The sequence below is a fragment of the Pristiophorus japonicus genome, chromosome 9 (assembly GCF_044704955.1).
Source record: "Pristiophorus japonicus isolate sPriJap1 chromosome 9, sPriJap1.hap1, whole genome shotgun sequence".
Lineage (NCBI taxonomy): Eukaryota > Metazoa > Chordata > Chondrichthyes > Pristiophoridae > Pristiophorus > Pristiophorus japonicus.
The window spans coordinates 126,110,021-126,133,619 of NC_091985.1; the positions used below are offsets into that span (position 1 = coordinate 126,110,021).

General features: G+C 45.5%; 1 protein-coding gene across 5 annotated transcripts in view; it reads left to right on the top strand.

Annotated features, from left to right (window-relative positions):
* Positions 1-23,599, top strand: part of kif16ba (kinesin family member 16Ba) — a 306,911-nt gene that overhangs the window by 158,937 nt on the left and 124,375 nt on the right. For all 5 annotated transcript variants that reach the window (XM_070889808.1, XM_070889811.1, XM_070889812.1 and 2 more), the window contains 3 exons: positions 8,279-8,398; positions 10,619-10,670; positions 13,826-13,963. In XM_070889808.1, coding sequence (XP_070745909.1) covers positions 8,279-8,398; positions 10,619-10,670; positions 13,826-13,963 — 310 coding nt within the window. The remainder of the gene's footprint in view (positions 1-8,278; positions 8,399-10,618; positions 10,671-13,825; positions 13,964-23,599) is intronic.

A 23,599-nucleotide genomic window follows, 5' to 3' on the forward strand; every position in this document is an offset into this window, starting at 1 on the left:
AGGGGCAGAGAGGTGTTGCTACAGTTGTACAAGGCCTTGGTGAGGCCACACCTGGAGTATTGTGTACAGTTTTGGTCTCCTAACTTGCGGAAGGACATTCTTGCTATTATGGGAGTGCAGCGAAGGTTCACCAGACTAGTTCCCGGGATGGCGGGACTGACATATCAAGAAAGACTGGATCAACTGGGCTTGTATTCACTGGAGTTCAGAAGAATGAGAGGGGATCTCATAGAAACGTTTAAAATGCTGACGGGTTTAGACAGGTTAGATGCAGGAAGAATGTTCCCAATGTTGGGGAAGTCCAGAACCAGGGGTCACAGTCTAAGGATAAGGGGTAAGCCATTTAGGACCGAGATGAGGAGAAACTTCTTCACCCAGAGAGTGGTGAACCTGTGGAATTCTCTACCACAGAAAGTAGTTGAGGCCAATTCACTAAATATATTCAAAAGGGAGTTAGATGTAGTCCTTACTACTCGGGGGATCAAGGGGTATCGCGAGAAAGCAGGAATGGGGTACTGAAGTTGCATGTTCAGCCATGAACTCATTGAATGGCGGTGCAGGCTTGAAGGGCACCTATTTTCTATGTCTATGTTTCTATGTTTGTAGTCAAACTAGACAATGGATTAAATTTGCAGAAAGCACCTGGACCAAACGAGGCTGCGGTTCACAGACTGCCCTGAACAACCCACAGCAAACACTACCTTTTTCGAGCCCACCACACACACCCAAAGGATCAACGAGACCACGCCGGACCTGGAAATCGAACCCATCGCACCCAACAGCCCAGCAAGGCCAGGCTCACCTAGCAGCCCTGCAGGGCCAACAACACACCAGTCCAGCGAGGGCACAGCCAACACACCAGAACAGACATTTGTACCAAGGCGGCCCACCAGGGAAAGAAAGGCTCCCGACCGCCTCACCTTGTAAATAGTTTTGACTTGACTTTAGGCGGGAGTGGGGGTGATGATGTGTACCAGGGAGCTCATCCCCTGAAGTCCCAAGAGATCCCAGCATCCCTTGGGAGCACTATATATAAGCCAACCCCTAAGGCCTGTTCCTCACTCTGGAGTGTCTTATTAAAGACTGAGGTCACTGTTACTTTAACCACCCTGTGTGCAGCCTCATCTGTGTTAGGAACACAATAGAAGCTTTTTATTTTTCTCATTTAATTCACAAAGGTAAAAAAATGGATTTTAGCTTCAGTGTGCAATGCTGCAGAAAAGTTACCTTAGTTCCAAGGTAAACCTGTTGGCTTAGTATGAACTGAATTAATTTACTGCTTCCTCAGTGAGGTGATTTTTGAAGATGATAGCCACAGGCTTCTGGACAGCAATGAGAGATAGCTCACATGATCCACTGTGCACTGTGTTCCTTGTTTCAGCTAGATAACTCTGGTGTGCATCACTAAGCACACCAGAGTTGCCAACACCAACCTTCTCCATAATTATCTGATGCTGCACTTGTCACAGGGCATCAGCACCCGATCACAGTGCTGCGTGGGATGCCAGGGATGGCCTCACCATGGCCAGATTTACTTCACTTGATGCTGTACACCCTGGCTGCCACATGATGCACCAGGTTGGCACCACGCCACACCAACACCGTAAAACATCCCTACATGTAAAATCACTCGGACAGAGGTGGTTGAAGAAGAGAGCGAGGTTCCAGTACACATTCAAAGGCGCCTGCCTCCCTCCCGACCCGGTATGAAAAATCACGGCCCAGGACTCCGAAACTGGTATGGTCGTGCAGTGCTTATATTACTGGACTTATTAGTCCAGGCCTCTGGAATACAATCCAGATAACGTGAGTAAAATTCTGATGCCTGGACCGCTCTGGAGGTAGCTGTAATGTATGTATGCCTGGGTTTACCTGCCACCAGGGGGAGCGACCGTCGGAGGTCATTGTGCCACAGATGCACACGTGCAGCCCTTGTATATAAAGAAAGCCTCCATATTTAATCGTGACTTTGGGAGCTTAATAGTCAGGTCGCACCTGATTGAGTTATTGCATACGCAACAGCAGCCTTCAATACTCCCCTCAATAGGTCTCACTATTCATTGTGGTGTGCTGCATGCTGCACAACTTGGCCATCATGAGGGCCCATGGCTTGCCTATAGCGATCGCAGGCTCACTTCAGGAGGAAGAGGAACAGAAACCTGGCAACACCTCGAATGTCCAGCAAGACAACGAGGACCAGCAGCAACCATGGAGGAGGCAGCGTGCCAATGTTGGCGGCGGCAGCTCATAAGGCATCGTTTTGCTTAAAAGGAGGAAGCTGAGGGATGCAGCTAATAATGACTGTGCATTGTGCTACGATAATGCCACATCTCCGTCACAAGTCCACAATCATACACCAGAGACTGAAGGAGATGATCAAAGAGACATTTTTTTTTAAACCACGCCCGCAAATAAAATAAAATGGAACAACCGCCCCTTCAAAGAACACAAGATGATACTGCAGAACATATGTACAGAGGTCCCATGGGGACACCTATTCGCAGTGCATTTTGCGCTGACATTTCCCACCCCTCTGCCTCTTTCCCCCCCCCCCCCCCCTGCCTACTGCTGCTCCTTAGTGTAGCCTCTGCCTGCAGCAAGGCTACTTGAGGGCTGCTCTGTGTCTGAGGGAGTCAGGACAGACAGCCAACGATGACTCCCTAGACCAGCTGTGGGCATGGAAAGCCCGATTGCTGACTGCACCGCCTCAGATTGGGCGGCAGCAGTGTCTGATGGCTGTGGTGGAGGGTGCAGAGACACACTGGCAATGGCAGGAGCCAGAATGTTATCATGAAGGACAGCCTGTGATGGCTGCTGCTACGTCAACCATGGCACACAATACCATCTCTGTGACTCCACTGTCGCTGTTAAGCCCGCTTCCCTGTTTGGCCATGCCCCTCAGCAGTCCACCGAGCCCATCTTTTCCCGGCTAATGCTTGAGGTGGCCTCCGGTACACACAGCAAGTGCATCCATGCTCTACGGCACTCTCCCCAATGTACCCATAAGCTCACGGTGCATCTGCATGGACTCCCTGGACATAGCCTCCCAATCCAGGTCCTCATCTGCCTTACTCTGAGCAGGACTCCTCGGCCGACTTACCCTCTGGAGAGCTGGCCCCAGAGCTTCCCCTTGCGCTGCGTGTTGCTGCAGACCACTGGGGCCAGGAGCATCAGGATAAACAAATCCCAGGAACATGGTGGTGTCCTCCACAGAGCTGGTCTCCCTACTCGCTGGCACTGAGGATGGGTCCCGTTCTGTGGCCACACACGTCCCCACGACCATCTCATCTTCCCCTTCGTGTGGTGACGGCAGCTGACGGTCAAGTTGCGGCTCATCTGGCTCATCATCTGTAAGCACAAAGCAACACAAGTGTGGGTAGCAGTTGGGGAGGGGGCAGGAGGGCCAGAAGGAGGGAGCATCGTTCTTTTGGAGCTACATGTTGTAAGGCATGTGGGCTCAAGGGTCAGGGGTCTCAGAGAAAATGGACATCTCGTTCACAAACAGTCACTGCCTCGCCGGCCACCACCGCCCCCGACTGGTGCCCGGACGCTTGTTGGAGGTCAGGCTCCCGTCCGCTCCTGCTCTCATCTGTTGTGGGTGAGTTTGGCATGCACTGACCAAAACAAGTTGTCATTGGGTCTGTAGTAAGTGAGTCGCTGCTAATGTCTCTGTGTGCGTCGTGGTATCTCTGCCTGCGTGGCAGCACACAGTGGATGTGTCAATGTGGGATTTGGGACAAAGAGCTATGAGTAAGTATGAGGCTGAAGGACTGCGACTACATATGGAGAATTAAAAGGTGTTGGTGGGTGTCCTCCGGCTGAGTCGGGAGGTAAGAGACACTTGGATGGGCGGGACATGTCTGGGGTGAGGCAATAGAGAACTTTTAGGGTGTCTCCAGCAACGAGGAGCATGACCTGGTACACAGAGAAGGGATGGGCAGTATAAAGCCTTTACATTGTGTAAGACAGTAAGGCTCACATGAGCGCATTGTAAGCTTAATGTAAAGGGTATTCCCTCTATGACCCCTAGTGAGGTCGTTGAATTTTTCACAACATTGTGTCGCTTTCCTGGCCACTGTGTTGCGGGCAGAGATGTGCTGGGCCACCTCTCCACAGCCTCCTGAACACCCTTGGCGATGGCCTTCGTTCTCCTCCAGGATGTAGTGCATTGTTGTGCCTCTCAACAGCCTCAATCAAGGACTCTGGTTGAGAAGCCGTGTGTGCTCGGCCTTCCTCCCTGCTGCTCTATTTTCCTGCTCTCAGGTCAGTGAGGAGGTGGAGCTGCGCATGCGCATACTTACCCTGCCATGCCTTTAAGACTCGGCTTTTCCTGGATCTGAATCGGACTTCGGAGCATGCGCAATGGTTTAGCAAAATTTAGCACCGGCATTTTGGTTAGCGCCCCCCACAGGTCAGGTGTGTAACGACTGATTTGGCGCCTCCTTCAGCTCTTCGTCTGATTCCAACAAATTTCTTGGCGGGAGATGCAAACTTTTTCAAGGTGCTAAATTTACTACTCCACCTGGATTACCACCTCAAAATTGGCGTGACCGAATTTCCACCCCAATGATTCTTCGATTAGGGTCTCATAACCCGAGTATTAGATACTTGAATAATTCTCATTGGGCACCAAGTAAGAAATAGAAAATGTATGTCCTGATATTCTACCAAGACGACTGGTCCTATCTCATGTGACATCCTGCATATTATGTAGTATCTCCAACATTTGTTTGACATTAGTAGAAAGTTTAGTCCGGTTTGGGTTCATTCTGTGGCTTTTTCATTTTTTTTAATAATCCACTGTCTTTGCATCATTAATAGATCAAGGGCTGCATTATCGGCTTTTAGGATTTCGGGATGTATGACGACGGGGCGGTACTGATACCGTCTGGAAAAGGTTTGCACCTCAGTCAGCAAAATTGGGAAGCCTGAGTGAGGCGGACTGGTAAGGGAGGTGTTGCTCACCTGTCTTGGGGCGCTAGGCCGGCTGAGAATGAGAAAATCCCAAGCTAAAGAGCCAGCCTGGGAGTAATCAGAGTTCTGGGGAGAATAACAAAACTGAAAAAAAACACCAAAAACATTCTCAACACATAGCCCACGTCACCATAACTGCAGCCGCTGCAGCTTGGAACGCCTGCTTTCACAGGCATTCCCACCAGTACACGCTACAGGTCGGGCGGGAGTCAAAAATCAAGCCGATGTTGCAACCAGGGGCACTGCACACCGGCTCGCCTCTTCCGGGCGGTAATGCTCGCGCCCCGCTGAAACCAGCCCCGAAAACTCCGCCCAGAAGAGCTCACCGCTGCCATTGCCACCCCTCCGGGGCTAAAACAGGCAGCAGCAGAAAATCCAGCCCCAATTGTTGGTGCCCCATTATTCAAATCTTTGCAAATATGCGAGTTTCAGTTTCTTTTCGGCGCCTAATTTTGCAGCTGTATACTATTACTGACGGTAAACTGTAGTTATGTATCCAACTGAGCTGGGATATTTTACTATTCATCAAATCTTCATTGAACATGAAGTTTGCAACTGCCCTGTTAATAGATTCTTTAAGTGTTGGCTTGGCTCAGTGGCACTCTTGCTTCTAAATCATAGCATTGAGAGTTCAAGCCCTGCTCCAGGGCACATAATCTAGCTGACACTTCGGTGCTAAGCAATTTCTGCATTGTCTTTTTAGATAAGACGTTGAACTGAGACCCCATCTAGCTATTCAGATAGATATAAAAAATATCATGGCACTATTTATTTTTAAAAGAAAGAAAGACTTGCATTTATATAATGCATTTCACGAGCATCGGACATCTCAAAGCGCTTGAGATCTCCCAGTGTTCTTTATTCCTCAACCAACACCACCAAAACGGATTATTGGTCATCTTTTGTATTTGTTGGGCCTCGCTATGTAATACAATTGGCTTCTGCATTTGTCTACATAACAGTGACGCATGAATATTTCAAAAGTAATGTTTTGGCTGTGAGGTGGTTTGGGACACCCCAAGAATGTGAAAGATGCTAGATAAATGTACTTGGTTATGCATAGTGTATTCCAGATGTCATTGTCCCAGTGAAATTGTGTTTCTGTTTACATGATGAACATTGTGGTGGAGAAGCCCACACCCAAGGGCTGCTGATTGAACTATACTGTGATGAAAAATGTATCTATTACACAACATAATGGATTATCTAAGGTCGCTTGAACTTTCCCACCACAGTTTAAGATATCATCTGAACCCCCCCCACCCCAAAAAAAAAATGTTTGGTGTACTCATATATGGAATGAATTATCTTTTCTTCCTCATGTCGTATAATATGTATTTGTAGCAAATGTATCAATAACTAAGGAGAAATTCTGTAAACCTTCAGTGCTACAATCAGAATAGATTTTAATACCTTCTACCTGTTACTTGAAATTCAATGCAAATTGCAGTCAGCTAGCTGCAAAATAGCTAAATTAATAAGTCATAACCACCACAATAATAAAAATAAAAAAATAACCAACACCTGTGTAGGAGTTAACAGTTATACGTATAGCCAGATCTTAACTAGTTGATATGGTTGCAGCCCTTTACCACCTTCTTGAATGCATTTACCAATTACACTTCTGTTGTATTATACAAATACAGTGAGTGCCATAGTTATTGTTTAGAAAAGATGAAGCTTTATCTCTGTTTTTCTTCTGCATCTCCTTTTCTCTGCTCGTCTTTCGCTTTGAGTGGGTGACTTGCTAGAAAGGGTGCTGCCGAGCACTACTAAGTCACATTTACCCAATAGTGGATGTGTGGAAAACGTAACTCATTTTGAAAAATTATTTAATAATATTGGCAGCTCTCCCATGGCATTGCTCACAGGACTGCAGCTACCCTGTTGAAATGGGTGGAGGGAACGCTGAAATGTCAATGAGGTTAGACGTACATGTGTCCTGTGACAGGATTTAGAAAGGCACCTGTAAGAGATTTCCCGAGTCTATGAACTGTTTTTGATCGGTTCTGGATAATTATTAAATAATATCCTTCTTATTCACTAGTGGTAGATAAGTAAATAATACTCCAGTTATGTAAGCAATATACCATATGGGGTTCCTTACTGTCCACCTGTCATATGAAAAATTGTTTTTCAATTTAAAGTATTAACAAAAGTACAGCAGCTATTGTACCCATTTGGAATGTATTATAAAATAAAAAGATTACACATTTAAATGTATTAGTTTAAAGTTCCACTCATCGTACCCATAGCTTGTAGTAAACAAATGTTGAATATAGTAACCAAAATTGTTTTACCTCTGAAAAATTGAAGTGTCTATGCTTTAACTTATCTTTCAAGTGTTGTACAAGACAGAGACATTCCAGTTATTTTCACTTTTCCCCCAAAAAATGTTTGGCCTGTGGATTTTCATTAATTTCCATTAAGGGAGCAGGACTTTTAAACAGCAAATTTTAGTGCACACCTTGAATGGTCAACCTCGCTGTCAGTCATTTAAAAAAAAAAGTTGTCAGCACAGGTGGGCAACAGAAACGTTACAAGGACACCCTCAAAGCCTTCCTGATAAAGTGCAACATCTCTACTGCACCTGGGAGTCCCTGGCCAAAGACCGCCCTAAGTGGAGGAAATGCATCGGGAAGGCGCTGAGCACCTCGAGTCTTGTCACAGAGAGCATGCAGAAAACAAGCGCAGGCAATGGAAAGAGCATGTGGCAAACCTGTCCCACCTGTGACAGAGACTGTGGTTCTCGTATTGGACTGTTCAGCCACCTAAGAACTCATGCTAAGAGTGGAAGCAAGTCTTCCTCGATCCCGAGGGGCTGCCTATGATGATGATGCTATTTGCTACAGACTGCTAGCTTTAGCCTCCTGAGCTAATGGCGATGTTTCTGAAAACCCGCATGATGTCGCCGCTTCGTGTTTTCACATGTACATAGGCCTTGAAAGGCAAACATTGTTATAAGTATTCCCATCCTAGAAAATCATATTGTGCGGGTTATTTTTATTATTTTCTTTATAAATTGTCAGATTTTTGAAATTGCTGATTTGGTAATTTACATTCCTGGTTGCTATGTTTTCGTTGCCATGTCGTCTGTTATGAATATGAAATTTGAGCCACAACTGCAAGTGTGATGCAGAAATTTTACCCAAGATTCTATTGATAATTAGATGTAACACAGTAAGTACAACATGACAGCTGAGAAATAAGTCCTGTCATAGACTTACAATAATTATCTTCTATTTGTTTTACAGGTAATAGTTGTCTAATTTCTAGCAGTCAATCTTCATTCTTATTGTTTTAGGAAGAAACTTTAGCTCTTCGAAAAGAAGGAATCGGTGTGGTTCTGGACTCCGAGTTACCTCATTTGATTGGTATTGATGATGACTTGCTTAGTACAGGAATTATTTTGTACCATCTCAAGGTAAGGATGATTTGTGTAACCTAGACAATATTATTTTGATAATTTTGGAGGCGATCATATACAGCTTTTTTTAAAAATAGAAACCGTACAAACCATTTTTCTTTGCTGTAGTGCAAGTTGAAATGTTGCACAAAGAATACCTCCACAGATTACCTGGGTACTTGTGCTCCTGAGAAGCCCAAGAATAAATGTATTTTTCCCAAACTGGGATTTGATCAAGAAAGTACAATAACTACAGAAAAGAAACAGTAGGGATTTAGCAACTCATGGGGGTAAAATGTACAAACATTAGTTATATTGATTTTAAAATACAAATACAGGAAGAATTTCATGTAATAATCCTCAGAAGGAGGAAATTGTTTCCTTTGCTAATATTGTAAATGTACCGGTACAGAAACGTATGTTTCTGGAACTTTGTTTCAAACAAGTAATTATAATAATAACAGCACTAATTTTTAAAGGTCAAGGAAATGCTCGGGAGAACATTTTTATGCAAAGTGTTCTATCTCTACAGGGGGGAACGATAATTACTTATTGGAAAATATCCTTTTTGTGCAGTTTTATTGGGTACGTTGAGGCACTCTGGGGGAGAAATTCAGCATGTTAGTGTCTGGCTGGGGCGCTCAGGCAGTGGCGCGCGGCGGGGCAAATCCCGCGCCACACGGTAAATTCACCAGCCCCAAAGTAACAGTTAGCACCTCAGCACCTTCCACCATGTAATTAGTCACGTGCATCGCTCGCTGGGCGCCCGATCTGCAAACTTCAGTAGTGCCCCCTGCCGTACCTCCTCGCACCAACAGCACCAGTGGAGCGGAGGCATGAACCGGCTGATGAGATGCTATTTAGAGGGATGCATCCCAGCTGTCATGGAACTTCCATTCCAAAGGTCAGTTATGAGTGGCGGAGAGCGCAGGATGTATCTGCAGCCAAATAAAGGCTGCTTAGTCCCTGGAGTGTTGTGGAGCATCAAAGGACTTTGCATTTCATCCCACAGCATGTCTCCATTCTGCACTCCCCGAATCATTGGGGACTGGTGTGCAGACTCCAGTGACCCTGCCCTTTAATGGCACCTTCACCAATGCTCACTCCCAATTACGCAACACCTCACATTCGTTATTACTTGGAGCCTAATGTCACTCACCTACGCCTTTAGTGCCTGATTTGGCGTTCCCTGCATTCTTTGAGCGCTGAGACTGAATTTAGTCGGCAGCGAGATTGATAAATTTCCAACTTCTCAAAAGTTAACTGTGCTGTATTATATGATGATAAATGTAATTTGCTTAATTCATGAGTTTTAAAGAAATGAAACAAATTGCAGACAATATGAATAATTTTGCTGTACTCTTATGTAAAACCACCACAAAATCTGGGTGTTTTCATTCTCTGTTGTTCGTTCAGGTTGAATCAACTTAATCTGCTTTAAATGTGAATCCAAATAGCTACATTTATTGTAGCTTCCATGTCGCTTGTCACTTTAATTCTCCACTCCACTCCAACTCTAACACCTCTGTCCTAGGCCTCTTACACTGTTCCAATTGAAGCTCAACGTAAACTCAAGGAACAGCACCTCATCTTTCAATGAGGCACTTTACAGCCTTCTGGTCTGATCAAGTTCAACAATTTCACACTATAAGCTCTGTCCCTATTTTTTCATATGGCAGCGGTTAATGATTCTGCCATTCTCATTTACACCTCTTCTCGAATGATCTTTTGCTTCTTTACTTGTCTCATTACCATCTCCTTTTGCGCCTCACCATCATCCCTTTTTTGTCATTTAATCTCTCCTGCCTTCCACCCTATCACCTTTCCCTTTTGTTCTTTCCTCCCCTCCCCCCACCTCTGCACCTGCTTAACATCTGTTACATTTCTAACTTTTCCCAGTTTTGACGAAAGGTGATTGACCTGAAACGTTAACTCTGTTTCTCTTTCCACAGATGCTGCCTGATCTGCTGAGTATTTCCAGCATTTTCTGTTTCTATTTCAGATTTCCAGCATCTGCAGTATTTTGCTTGTGTACATTTATTGTAAATGGGCAATATATCATAAGTATTGATTGCTATTTATTGCTTTTAATAAACTTTGTTTACACCAAGTCAGGAGTTTGGAATGATCTGATGTTTTCCTACAGTGATCACCCCAATCATTCACTTGATTTTATTTTTTAGTAGCAATTGGCCTTTTTGCCTGCAGCTTGTAAAAATGTATTGTCTTCTTTAATAGGAGGGGAAAACCTATGTTGGACGGGAAGATGCCACTACTGAGCAAGACATTGGTTAGTTAATCTGTTCTTAATACCTAGCATTCCAACATCTCGGAGATACCTGAGAATGCATCCTTAGCTATCCCCTCTTCCTCGTCTTTGGTATATCTACATGCTGCCCCTCGCCAACATCAGCCAAAAACACGACGTCATGTTCCACATGTACCACGCTGACCAGTGTTCCCTTTAAGCTGCTCAATTGCGCAGCATTCTGTAGCACCTGCGCAGCAGGTTCACCGGCTTTTAAATGGAGAAAAATCGGGCATGAGCCGTATTTTGAATGGGCCGCTCAGCCCCTTAAAGGGGCCGTGCACCAAAAAAAATTAAAGGCAACATTGACACTGGCAATACCCAGCTCTATCTCACCACCATCTCTCTCGACCCCTCCACTGTCTCTGATTTGTCACAATGCTTGTCCGACATCCAGTACTGGATGAGCAGAAATTTCCTCCATCTAAATATTGGAAAGACTGAAGGCATTGTCTTCAGTCCCAGCTACACGCATCATTCCCTAGCCACCAACTCCAGCCCTCTCCCTGGCAACTGTCTGAAGCTGATCCAGACCGTGTGCAACCTTGGTATCGTATTTGGCCTATGAGTTGCTGACCACATATCCGCTCCAGCAACACGACTGCCTATTTTTGCCTTTGCCTCAGCTCATCTGCTACTGAAACCCTCATCCATGCCTTTATTACCTCTAGACTTGACTATTCCAATGCTCTCCTGGCTGGCTTCCCATCCTCCACCCTACATAAACTTTAGCTCAATCAAAATTCTGTTGTCTGTATCCTAGCTCTCTCCAAGTCCCGTTCACCCATCACCCCAATACTCGTTGATCTGCATTGACTCCCGGTTTGGCAATGCCTCAATTTAAAAAAATCTCATCTTTGTTTTCAAATCCCTCCATGGCCTCTACCTGCCCTATCTCTGTAACCTCCTCCAGCCTCTCAATCCACTGCGATCTCTGCGCTCCTCCAATTTTGGCCTATTTTGCATCCTGATTTTAATCGGTCCACCATTGGCGGCTGTGCCTTCAGCTGCCTAGGACCTAAACTCTGGAATTCCCTCCCTAAACCTCTCCACCTTTCTACCTTTCCTTGTTTTAAGATGCTCCTTAAAGCCTAACCCCCTTCACGCTTAATATCTCCTTATTTGACTCGGTGTCAAATTTTCTTTCTTAACGCTCCCGTGAAGCACCTTGGGAAGTTTTACGACATTTAAAGGCGCTGTATAAATGCAAGTTGTTGTTGTAGAGTTATCTACATATGTGGGATCGCTTTCCACGTGTACACTGATGTCCTCTAGCTCTACTGTCCCACTTCTCCCCAGCCCTCCACTGCCTATGTGACGTTAAACTGCTTGCCGTCATCCAGTCGTGGCTGAAGTACAATTTCATAGAATCATAGAAACTTGCAGCACGGAAGGAGGCCATTTTGGCCCATTGTGTCTGTGCCGGCCAACAAGAGTCTATCCAGCCTAATCCCACTTTGCAGCTCTAAGTCTGTAGCCCTGCAGGTTGCAGCACTTCAAATGCACATCCAAGTACTTTTTAAATGTGGTGAGGGTTTCTGCCTCTACCACCCTTTCAGGCAGTGAGTTCCAGACCCTCACAACCCTCTGGGTGAAGAAATTTCCCCTCAAATCCCCTCTAAACCTTCTACCAATTACTTTAAATTGTTGACCCCTCTGCCAAGGGAATTAAGTCCTTTCTATCCACTATATCTAGGCCCCTCATAATTTTCTACACCTCAATAAGATCTCCCCTCAGCCTCCTGTTTCAAGGAAAACAAGCCCAGCTTATCCAATCTGTCCTCATAGCTAAAATTCTCCACTCCTGGCAACATCCTTGTAAATCTCCTTTGTACCCTCTCCAGTGCAATCACATCCTTCCTGTAATGCTGTGACCAGAGCATGCTCGCAGTACTCTAGCTGTGGCCTAACCAGTGTTAACAGTTCAAGCATAACCCCCCCCCCCCCCGCTAATGCCTTGGCTAATAAAGGCAAGCATTCTGTATGCCTTCTTAACCACCTTATCAACCTGGCCTGCTACCTTCAGGAATCTGTGGTCATGTATTTCAAGGTCCCTTTGTTCCTCTGCACTTCAGTGTCCTACCATTTCCTGTAGTCAAACATTAAGAAGGCTGAAAATATCATCTTTGCCCCTGCAACAAACTTCATCCCTTTCCCTGGCCCCACACTCTGGCTGAACCAGACTGTTCGCAACTTCACTATTCTAGTCAACCCCAAATTGAGCTTCCAAACCCATCCATCCTCCAACCCTTTGTAAATTTCAGCTCATCCAAAACTCCTGTCGTTCACCAATTTCTGCTTTCCCAAAACCCCTGTCTTTGCTGACCTAAATTTGACAACCAGTCCCCCAACATTGTAAATTTAAAATTCTTACCCTGTGTTAGGACCTCCCCAACACCTTGTTCCTCCCTATCTCTGTAATCTCCTCTAGAGCTGCAAGCCCTCGGTCCTGAACTCTCCATTCCTTCGACTTGTTCTCCTGTGATTCCTCCCTCCTTTCATTTTACCGTTGGCAGCCATGCCTTTAGCCGCCTAACCCCCCATGCTTTGGAATTCTCTCCATTAAACTTGTGTTTATTTCCACCTACTTCTCTTACTTTAAAATCTTTTTTAAAACCCACCTGTTGAACCAAGCTTTTTGTCCTCCCTCCTAATGTTCTTTAATTTGCCATTCACTTTTTTCTGTGAATCACCATTGGCCATTTTGCTATGTGAAAAGTGCTGCATAAATGCAAGCTGTTGTTAGTAGGAATATTTCACTTGTATTCTGTTTGTTTTTGAGTCTTTCATGCATGCTAACTATTGTTCTCATGAAAGACTTATTGTGAATGTTGTGAAAGACTTATTCCTACACTGTTTATCCTGGTTACAATACACTACAATGTCAGTTATGACTGGTTTTGTTTTCTGAAATTATGTTGTAAATTTGGGACTCTTGTCTAAATTTGATTCATTTATGGCCATTTCATCACTGATCATACTACTTTCCCTCAAATAAAAATATAGTATTCAAAAGTAAACAGAATATCTTGGGCCAACAGTATGTTTGATGCTATTTGGTCTGAAAGTGATGAGAACTATCTGTTGAAGCAACAAAAGTTAATGAAACTTAATCTTCTTTGCATTTTGTCTTGCAGTTCTCCATGGTCTTGACCTAGAAAGTGAACATTGTATATTTGAAAACCTCAATAACAGAGTAACAGTAATACCACTGAATGGTGCACAGTGTTCTGTCAATGGAAATCATATTAAAGAAGCTACTCAACTAAACCAAGGTACACTGTTTTGTGTTAACTTAATAACTACACCAAGCAGAGCAACAAAAAACAAAGTCAATAGAATGTTAAAGCGTCTAGCCAAAACAGCAAAGTACAAGACGCAGGAAATCTGGATGAAATTGCACAGTTCTCTGACCAGACACACCTTGAACACTGCGTCACTAGACGAAGGAAGTAAGTCAAGTGCTGGAAGCGCTTCAAGGGACAGTCACCAAGGCTGATCGCTAATGTCAAGGGTCTGAGTCATGAGGAAAGACTAGAGAAACTGGGGCTTATAAAAGTAAATAAGTCAGTAAATTATGTGGAAAAGGTAATCCTTTTAAAATTAGATCAAACAACATTGTGAGGTGACATGGGGTCAAAGTCAAATTCAGGACTTTAACAGAAAGTTCTTCTACACACAATGATTAATATATGGTATGGAGTCCAGGATAGAATTATTGAGGTGAAAACTCTGACATAATTTTAAAAACAGTGGGACCGGGGGTGCCTTTGATGCAGAAGAATTGTTCCCTGACTCCCCTGACCCACCCCACCCCCTGCAACCGCACTCCTGAAGTTGCTGACTCCTGCTGAGGTACAGTTGAATGGACACCATCCCCCCCCCCCCACCCCCAACCCCACCCCTTTGGTACCTCAACCACTTATTGTCCCATGGTCTTAATGATTGGATGAGCAAAGATGGGCTTTCTTATCTGTATAATTTTCTCGTGACATACACCAGTCTGAAGGCATTAAAGCTCCTATTTTTCTCAGCTGTCTGTTTTATGCTACAGCTATTAAAACACCAAACAGGCTTTTCAATGAATAATTTTCTTTCAATATTTAATGTTTTCATTATCCAGTGCTTTCGTTGATAGCCTATCTGACTCAATCCTGCACAAACTACAACTCATTCAAAACATTAATGTCCACCTACTTACGCAACCACGGCCCAACCATGCCAGGCTCTTCTGACTACCTGTCTCCTAGGGAATTGACTTGAAGATCCTTGTCCTGCCTTCAAATCCCTCCACGGCCTCGCTGCTCCTCAGTGATTTCCTCCAGCTGTATGTCTTGTGTTCATCCTCAGCTTCTCCGATACGGGCCCACTCATTAGCCGCTACATCTGCTCCAACATTGGTGCCTACCTTGAGGAACTTTCTACCCTACCCTCTGTCTTGTCACCTCCCTTCCTGCTTTCAAAAACCTCTAAGACTCTTTTTGTTTGACTACCACCTCCTTTCCCTTTCTTCATAGCCATTCCATGTCCACTATCATTTAAAGTGCTCTAAGACATATCTCTCTATGTCAGGGCACTCTAGAACTGTAAGTCCTTTATAATAAGGAAGAAAGGCTTACGTTTATATAGTGCTTTATCATTGTCAGAAATCGCAAAGCATTTCACATGTAGTTAGCTATTACAGTGACTATTATGTAGACAAATTGGCAGTATTTGTGACTAGCAAATTACTGGCTCTTTTTTATAATGGATTGTTTGAGATACTGGAAGAATGATGTTTTCCTCTTTGAATAGTGCTATGGGATTTTTTAACATCCATTTCGGTCACTGGCACAGAGCTTCAATTTAATGTGTCATCTGAAGGCTGTGCCTTCAAAAACACAGCATTTTCTCAATACTGCACTGGAATGTCAGCCTAAACTATGTTGCAGTCCCAGGAAAGATCAATGCCTTGATCTACGTGACATGTTTGTAATGAGTTTAATTGGGGTTGAAATTCGGTTGCTAACGCCTGCTGATGACGCGTTAGGCGATAACTGGGAGTTAGACATTTGGACTGGTGCTGGGTGCTGTTGACGCCTGCCGCGAAATTCGTTGGTCATTTTTTTTAAGGGTGTTAAAACATAACGTCCTGCCGGCTAACGCCATGGAAATCATAACGTCAGTACGGTACAATGCCTCCTTGGCTTCGCCACATTCACTTTTGCTGCCTCACTTAACGGCTGGCGTCGATGACATCTGAAAAAGTTGGACCGCACAAGGCGGAGAAACAAATCCAGGGTGTTATTTAAAGGGAGTTGCAGCCGGGACTCAGGTCTTGGTCAGTGCTGCGTTTGATGCTCGCACAGAGAGTAGGGTGTTGGCATCGTATAGCTGTTGACTTGTCAGATTGAGTACTAGTATCTTGAACACATGGTTGGGTTCCATATCGGAAAAATTTGAAAGTTGCATTTCGCAGTGACCTCTGCAAAATGATGGGGGCAGTGATCGCATACCACGTCGTCCTGTGGCAACAACAGGAAAGGCACCGGCTGCAGAGACAGCTTAGGGTAAATGTGGATCCTCCCCAGAGGAGGCACCCCAGATGGGGGGGGCAGGAGGCTGTATACACGCAGGGTTTAGCGTGCACATTATTCTTATCATGAGATGTCCGAGGAGCAGTGCTTAAGGCCGAGGTTCCGCAAGGAGGTGGTGACAGAGATTTGCAACCTTCTGCAGACATACCTGGCAGCTGACATCGGCACCAGGACTTCGCTGCCAGTGGCAGTGAAAGTGACAGTAGTCCTCAACCTCTATGCTACCGATTCCTTCCAGTCTCCTATAGGCGATTTATGCAACATCTCGCAGTTTGCAATACATTGCTGCATTCACCTGGTGACCGATGCTCTCTACGGCAAACAAATGGATTACATTAAGTTCAGCATGTCAAGGGAAGACCAGGATGAGCAAATTATGTGGCTTTGCCAGGATAGCGGGCTTCTCCAGGGTTCAGGGAGCCATTGATTGTGCGCATGTGGCATTGAGGGCCCCGCACCGTAATGGAGAGGTCTTTCGGAATCGCAAGGGATTCCACTCCCTCAATGGTACAGCTGGTCTGCAATTTCAGGCAGATGATCTTCACTGTCAATGTCCGATATCCTGGCAGCTGCCACAATGCCTTCATCCTGCAGGAGAGCACTGTGCCACGACTCTTCAAAACACCATATGAAGGCCGTGGCTGGCTCCTGGGCGACAAAGGATATGGTGTGGCTATCTGGCTGATGAAGCCCCTCCGCAATTCTACCACCTCTGCCGAGCAGCACTACAACAGCAGCCATACCACAACCTGGGCCATTATTGAGCAAACTTAGCGGTTTTGAAGCAGCGTTTCCGCTGGAGGGGCATTCCAGTACTCCCCTGATAGTCTCCATGATCACCGTTGTTTGCTGCTTGCTGCACAACCTGACCATTATGAGGGGCCATCCATTACCACCAGGAAGATCCACCTCAGGAGGAGGACGATGATGATGAGGAAGACGAGCTTCAGCCAAGGAGGAGGCAGCGTGACACTGCTGCAGGTGGAAGGGCTGCTTGTCAGAGACTCATCGCTCATCGATTCCAATGAATGACTTGACGTGCCGAATGCCCAGCCTATACACTTGGGCATCAACTAAATACATCGCTACCCACCCTGCAGCCCTCCGTCTTTAATAATCACTGCATAATCATGTGAACCATCCAAACTTGGTTTATTGCAAACAAATCATGTGTGCTGAAAACAAGCACAAGACAACAACTTCATCCCCAACACAGCAACGTATCCACAAAACCCCTTCAAACATTCTGAGACATCCAAGTGCAACTATTGACATCAGTTCATTTTCTAACAAAGTAACCATCTCTGGCGACTACCAAACAATTGTTGCATCGTTCATCCAAGTGCAACAATGTACATGAGCTCACATTGCAACAAGCTATCTATCTCTGCTGACTATCAAGCAAGGGTTTGGTGGGTCATAGAAGCGCAACTAGTTATAAAAGCTCATATATGCTCACTTTGTGAAGATATATGTGGCCACCTTCCCACAGGTCTTTGCTTTGTTTTGAAGGGTGCTTTACCACCCCTTCCCTTCCCTCCCGCCCCCCCCCCCCCCCAACGCCTACCGCTCCTCAATGGGGTCCCAGGGCCTTCAGCAAGGCTGGTAGTTGGTTTCCACAGTCACACATGCTGGTCCAGCAGGATGTCCCCGACCTGGAAGACCCGGCTGCGGACTACATAACCTCAGCGTGGGCGGCAACAATCTCTTGTGGATGGATTGCAGAGAGCGGCAGCTGCGAAGGCGGAACTATGTCATCTAGAGAAACGACATCACGTTCCAACTGCCGCAACAGGCTGCTGCTCCCCCGGGACAAAGCATCGTCTGCAGAAATCTGGGTGAGGGGGCTCGACCCGCACCCACCACCATCGCACCAACTTGAACGCCCATCAGGGCAGCTATCCGCTCCTCCAATGGAGTGAGCACTTGGAAGTCTGGCTCCCCTCCACCAGTCCACATTTGTTCCCATTGGTTGTGTGCGGGTTTCGACTAACATTAAAGAGAAACTCGGAGTTAGAGGCCTTCTGTCAGTGTGTCCTAAGTGCCTTACATACTTTAGTACATGCTACTCTGTGACAGTCTTCACAGTTCGATGTTTATTACATTTTTATCTTGACCGTCTTCACAGTTCAATGTAACTACCATTCGCTGTGCGGACTTGCTGTGGCACTGGTGGGATTAGGGGCCAGGACCTAACAGTAATGGGGAGGCTACCGTCTTTGACATGCATATGAAGACTGAGGAGTCAACAACATGAGGGGTGGGTCTGCAGAACCGAGTAGCAAGGTTAACAGCGCATGCAGGCCCTTGCAGTGGGTGAGGTTGCAAATGGGAACCTTGACTGTGGCCTCACCCACTTAGAGATACTACATTGAGCGGAGAGTACACATTGAGGTCAGAGCATAGCATGTTGAAGTTTGAAATTAAAGATACTCGGCCTCGCTATCCGCATCAGGTCGTTCCACTTTTTTCTGCATTGCATTGCTGTCCTTGGTACCGTGCCACTCGCAGACACTTGCTCTGCTAGTTCCTTCCATAGCATTTGGTACGTTTGGGGTTGTGGTCTCCTCCCAGCCTTTGTCCTCAGCATCTGCCGATGCCTTTCCAGTGCATCAAGGAGCCCGTGAACCGGTGGGCACACTGACAAGCTGCTGCTGCAAGGTCTGCCATGTTCATCATCTGAGTGAGTGTGTAGGAAGCGAATATACCCAGGAGGCGTTGAGGCGCCTAATCAATGCCTCAATTCAGTCCAGGTGGCACTACTATGTGTGTGGCGCAGCTCCAAATGCTGCCTAACTCCCTGACGTTGAGCCCACGCTTAATTATCTACATAGCGCAGCGTAGCGCCTCCAGATAAGTGTGCAACGCCGTGCTTTTACAGTGCTATCCACTTTTTAGGCGGCAGCACTGAATTCCGCATTTGGAGAAGAGAGGCGCTAAAAATGTATCTTAGCCGGTGACGCCGCCTCAAAAATGGCGGTACCGAATTTTGACCCCATTGAGTTTTAATCTCCCATTTCCTCATATGAATTCTGCCTCAACACATTCTTTTGAAAGGACCCTTTGTCTTGCTCAACTCCTGTCAGAGGATAGCAGCAGTGACAATGGCAGAATTTTTATTAAACTCAACAAAAGATTTACAGGAATTTAAACTAGAGAGAAAGAAAACTGATAACCACAAATTACAAATTATTAGAATTTTCTCAAGATTTTTTTTTAAGTTTGCCATGTATAAAACTATTTCTATTTATTGAATTACAAAATATTCTGGGTTAAATAAATTCAACGTGATTACATTTTACTTAAGCTTGTCATTTTGTATAGAATTTCATTCTCTGGTTATGTGGTTCCAAATCTTTTAATGTTTCAAACGGGTAAAACTCCGCTTCAGTGGGGATGCAAAACAGGCGGTAGCAGATCAGCTGCCCATTATACACCCCACCAGAATTTCCTTTCCACTGATTTCAAGTTGAATTTTACCCCTTGGATACCTTTCAGTACTTATTTTCTAAATGCTATATGCGATGCTGAGAATGACGTGAATAGCACATTTAGTGAGTTGGTCTTGCCGCAGGTAAAGGGTACACAGCCAGATAGGGAATGGATGACCAACAGGAAGCGCAGTGGAAGGAAGGTAGTGCAGAGGTCCTCTGCGGTCATCCCCCTGCAAAACAGATACACCGCTTTGGGTACTGTTGAGGGAGATGACTCATCAGGGGAGGGCAGCAGCTGCCAAGTTCATGGCACCGTGGGTGGCTCTGCTGCACAGGAGGGCAGGAAAAAGAGTGGGAGAGCGATAATGATGGGGGATTCAATTGTAAGGGGAATAGATAGACGCTTCTGCGGCCGTAACCGAGACTCCAGGATGGTATGTTGCCTCCCTGGTGCAAGGGTCAAGGATGTCTCGGAGCGGGTGCAGGGCATTCTGAAAAAAGAGGGTGAGCAGCCAGTTGGCGTGGTGCTTATAGGTACCAACGATATAGGTAAAAACAGGATGAGGTCCGACGAGATGAATTTAGGGAGCTAGGAGCTAAATTAAAAAGGACCTCAAAAGTAGTAATCTCAGGATTGCTACCAGTGCCATGTGATAGTCAGAGTAGGAATCGCAGGATAGCTCAGATGAATACGTGGCTTGAGGAGTGGTGCAAAAGGGAGGGATTCAAATTCCTGGGACATTGGAACCAGTTCTGGGGGAGGTGGGACCAGTACAAACCGGACAGTCTGCACCTGGGCAGCACCGGAACCAATGTCCTAGGGGGAGTGTTTGCTAGTGCTATTGGGGAGGAGTTAAACTAATATGGCAGGGGGATGGGAACCTATGCAGGGAGACAGAGGGAAGTAGAATGGGGGCAGAAGCAAAAGATAGAAAGAAGAAAAATAAAAGTGGAGGGCAGAGAAACCTAAGGCAAAAAGGGCCACATTACAGCAAAATTCTAAAGGGGCAAAGTGTGTTAAAAAGACAAGCCTGAAGGCTCTGTGCCTCAATTCGAGGAGTATTCGGAGTAAGGTGGACGAATTAACTGCGCAGAGAGCAGTTTACGGGTATGATGTAATTGGCATCAAGGAGACATGGTTCCAGGGTGACCAAGGCTGGGAACTCAACATTCAGGGGTATTCAACATTTAGAAAGGATAGACAGAAAGGAAAAGGAGGCTGGGTAGCAAAGAGGAAATTAATGCAATAGTAAGAAAGGACATTAGCTTGGATGATGTGGGATCCGTATGGGTGGAGCTACGGAATACCAAGGGGCAGAAAGCACTAGTGGGAGTTGTGTACAGACCACCAAACAGTAGTAGTAAGGTTGGGGACAGCATCAAACAAGAAATTAGGGACGCATGCAATAAAGGTACAGCAGTTATCATGGGCGACTTTAATCTACATATTGATTGGGCTAACCAAACTGGTAGCAATGCAGTGGAGGAGGATTTCCTGGAGTGTATTAGGGATGGTTTTCTAAACAACTATGTCGAGGAACCAACTAGAGAGCAGGCCATCCTAGACTAGGTGATGTGTAATGAGAAAGGACTAATTAGCAATCTTGTGCGAGGCCCCTTGGGAAAGAGTGACCATAACATGGTAGAATTCTTTATTAAGATGGAGAATGACAGTTAATTCAGAAACTAGGTTCCTGAACTTAAGGAAAGGTAACTTCGATGGTTTGAGGCATGAATTGGCTAGAATAGACTGACAAATGATACTTAAAGGGTTGACGGTGGATAGGCAATGGCAAACATTTAAAGATCACATGGATGAACTTGTACATCCCTGCCTGGAGTAGAAATAAAATGCGGAAGGTGGCTCAAGTGTGGCTAACCAGGGAAATTAAGGATAGTGTTAAGTCCAAGGAAGAGGCCTATAAATTGGCCAGAAAAAGCAACAAACCTGAGAACTGGGAGAAATTTAGAATTCAGCAGAGGAGGACGAAGGATTTAGTTAAGAGGGGGAAAAGAGAAGAAGCTTGCCGGGAATATAAAAACTGACTGCAAAAGCTTCTACAGATATGTGAAGAGAAAAAGATTAGTGAAGACAAACGTAAGTCCCTTGCAGTCGGATTCAGGTGAATTTATAATGGGGAACAAAGAAATGGCAGACCAATTGAACAAATACTTTGGTTCTGTCTTCACGAAGGAAGACACAAATAACCTTCTGGAAGTACTAGGGGACCGAGGGTCTAGTGAGAAGGAGGAACTGAAGGATATCCTTATTAGGCGGGAAATTGTGTTAGGTAAATTGATGGGATTGAAGGCCAATAAATCCGCGGGGCCTGATAGTCTGCATCCCAGAGTACTTAAGGAAGTGGCCCTAGAAATAGTGGATGCATTGGTGATCATTTTCCAATAGTCTATCGACTCTGGATCAGTTCCTATGGACTGGAGGGTAGCTAATGTAACACCACTTTTTAAAAAGAGAGGGAAAGAGAAAGCGGGTAATTATAGACCGGTTAGCCTGACATCAGGGGAAAATATTGGAATCAATTATTAAGGATGAAATAGCAGCGCATTTGGAAAGCAGTGACAGGAAAGCACATGGTATTGGGGGTAATATACTGACGTGGATAGAGAACTGGTTGGCAGACAGGAAGCAGAGAGTCGGAATAAATGGGTCCTTTTCCGAATGGCAGGCAGTGACTAGTGGACTCAGGGCTCAGTGCTGGGACCCCAGCTCTTTACACTATACATCAATGATTTGGATAAAGGAATTGAGTGTAATATCTCCAAGTTTGCAGATGACACTAAGCTGGGTGGCAGTGTGAGCTGTGAGGAGGACGCTAAGAGGCCAGAGGATGACTTGGGACAGGTTAGGTGAGTGGGTAAATGCATGGCAGATGCAGTATAATGTGGATAAGTGTGAGGTTATCCACTTTGGGGGCAAAAACGTGAAGGCACAATATTATCTGAATGGCGGCAGATTAGGAAAAGGAGAAGTGCAACGAGATCTGGGTGTCATGGTGCATCAGCCATTGAAAGTTGGCATACAGGTACAGCAGGCGGTGAAGAAGGCAAATGGTATGTTGGCCTTCATAACTAGGGGATTTGAGTATAGAAGCAGGGAGGTCTTACTGCAGTTGTACATGGCCTTAGTGAGGCCTCACCTGGAATATTGTGTACAGTTTTGGTCTCCTAATCTGAGGAAGGACGTTCTTGCTATTGAGGGAGTGCAGCAAAGGTTCACCAGACTGATTCCCGGGATGGCAGGACTGACCTTTGAGGAGAGACTGGATCAACTGGGCCTTTATACATTGGAGTTTAGAAGGATGAGAGGGGATCTCATAGAAACATATAAGATTCTGACGGGACGGGACAGATTAGATGCGGGTAGAATGTTCCCGATGTTGGGGAAGTCCAGAACCAGGGGACACAGTCTTAGGATGAGGGGTAGACCATTTAGGACTGAGATGAGGAGAAACCTCTTCACCCGGAGAATTATTAACCTGTGGAATTCCCTGCCGCAGAGAGTTGTTGATGCCAGTTCATTGGATATATTCAAGAGGGAGTTGGATATGGCCCTTACGGCTAAGGGGATCGAGGGGTATGGAGAAAAAGCAGGAAAGGGGTACTGAGAGAATGATCAGCCATGATCATATTGAATGGTGGTGCAGGCTCGAAGGGCCAAATGGCCTACTCCTGCACCTATTTTCCATGTTTCTATGTTTCTATGTCTATGTACCAACTTTCTCTAGTATTGTAGCGTACACCCTTGAACTTGCGCTATGTAAATATTTGCACAGCATTATAATAAAAAATCCCATTGCTTGCTCTTTTGATGGAGGCATTAACTCCTTTCCCTTCAAAGGAAATGCCACTGCAGCAGGCCAGGTACACATGACATGCAATG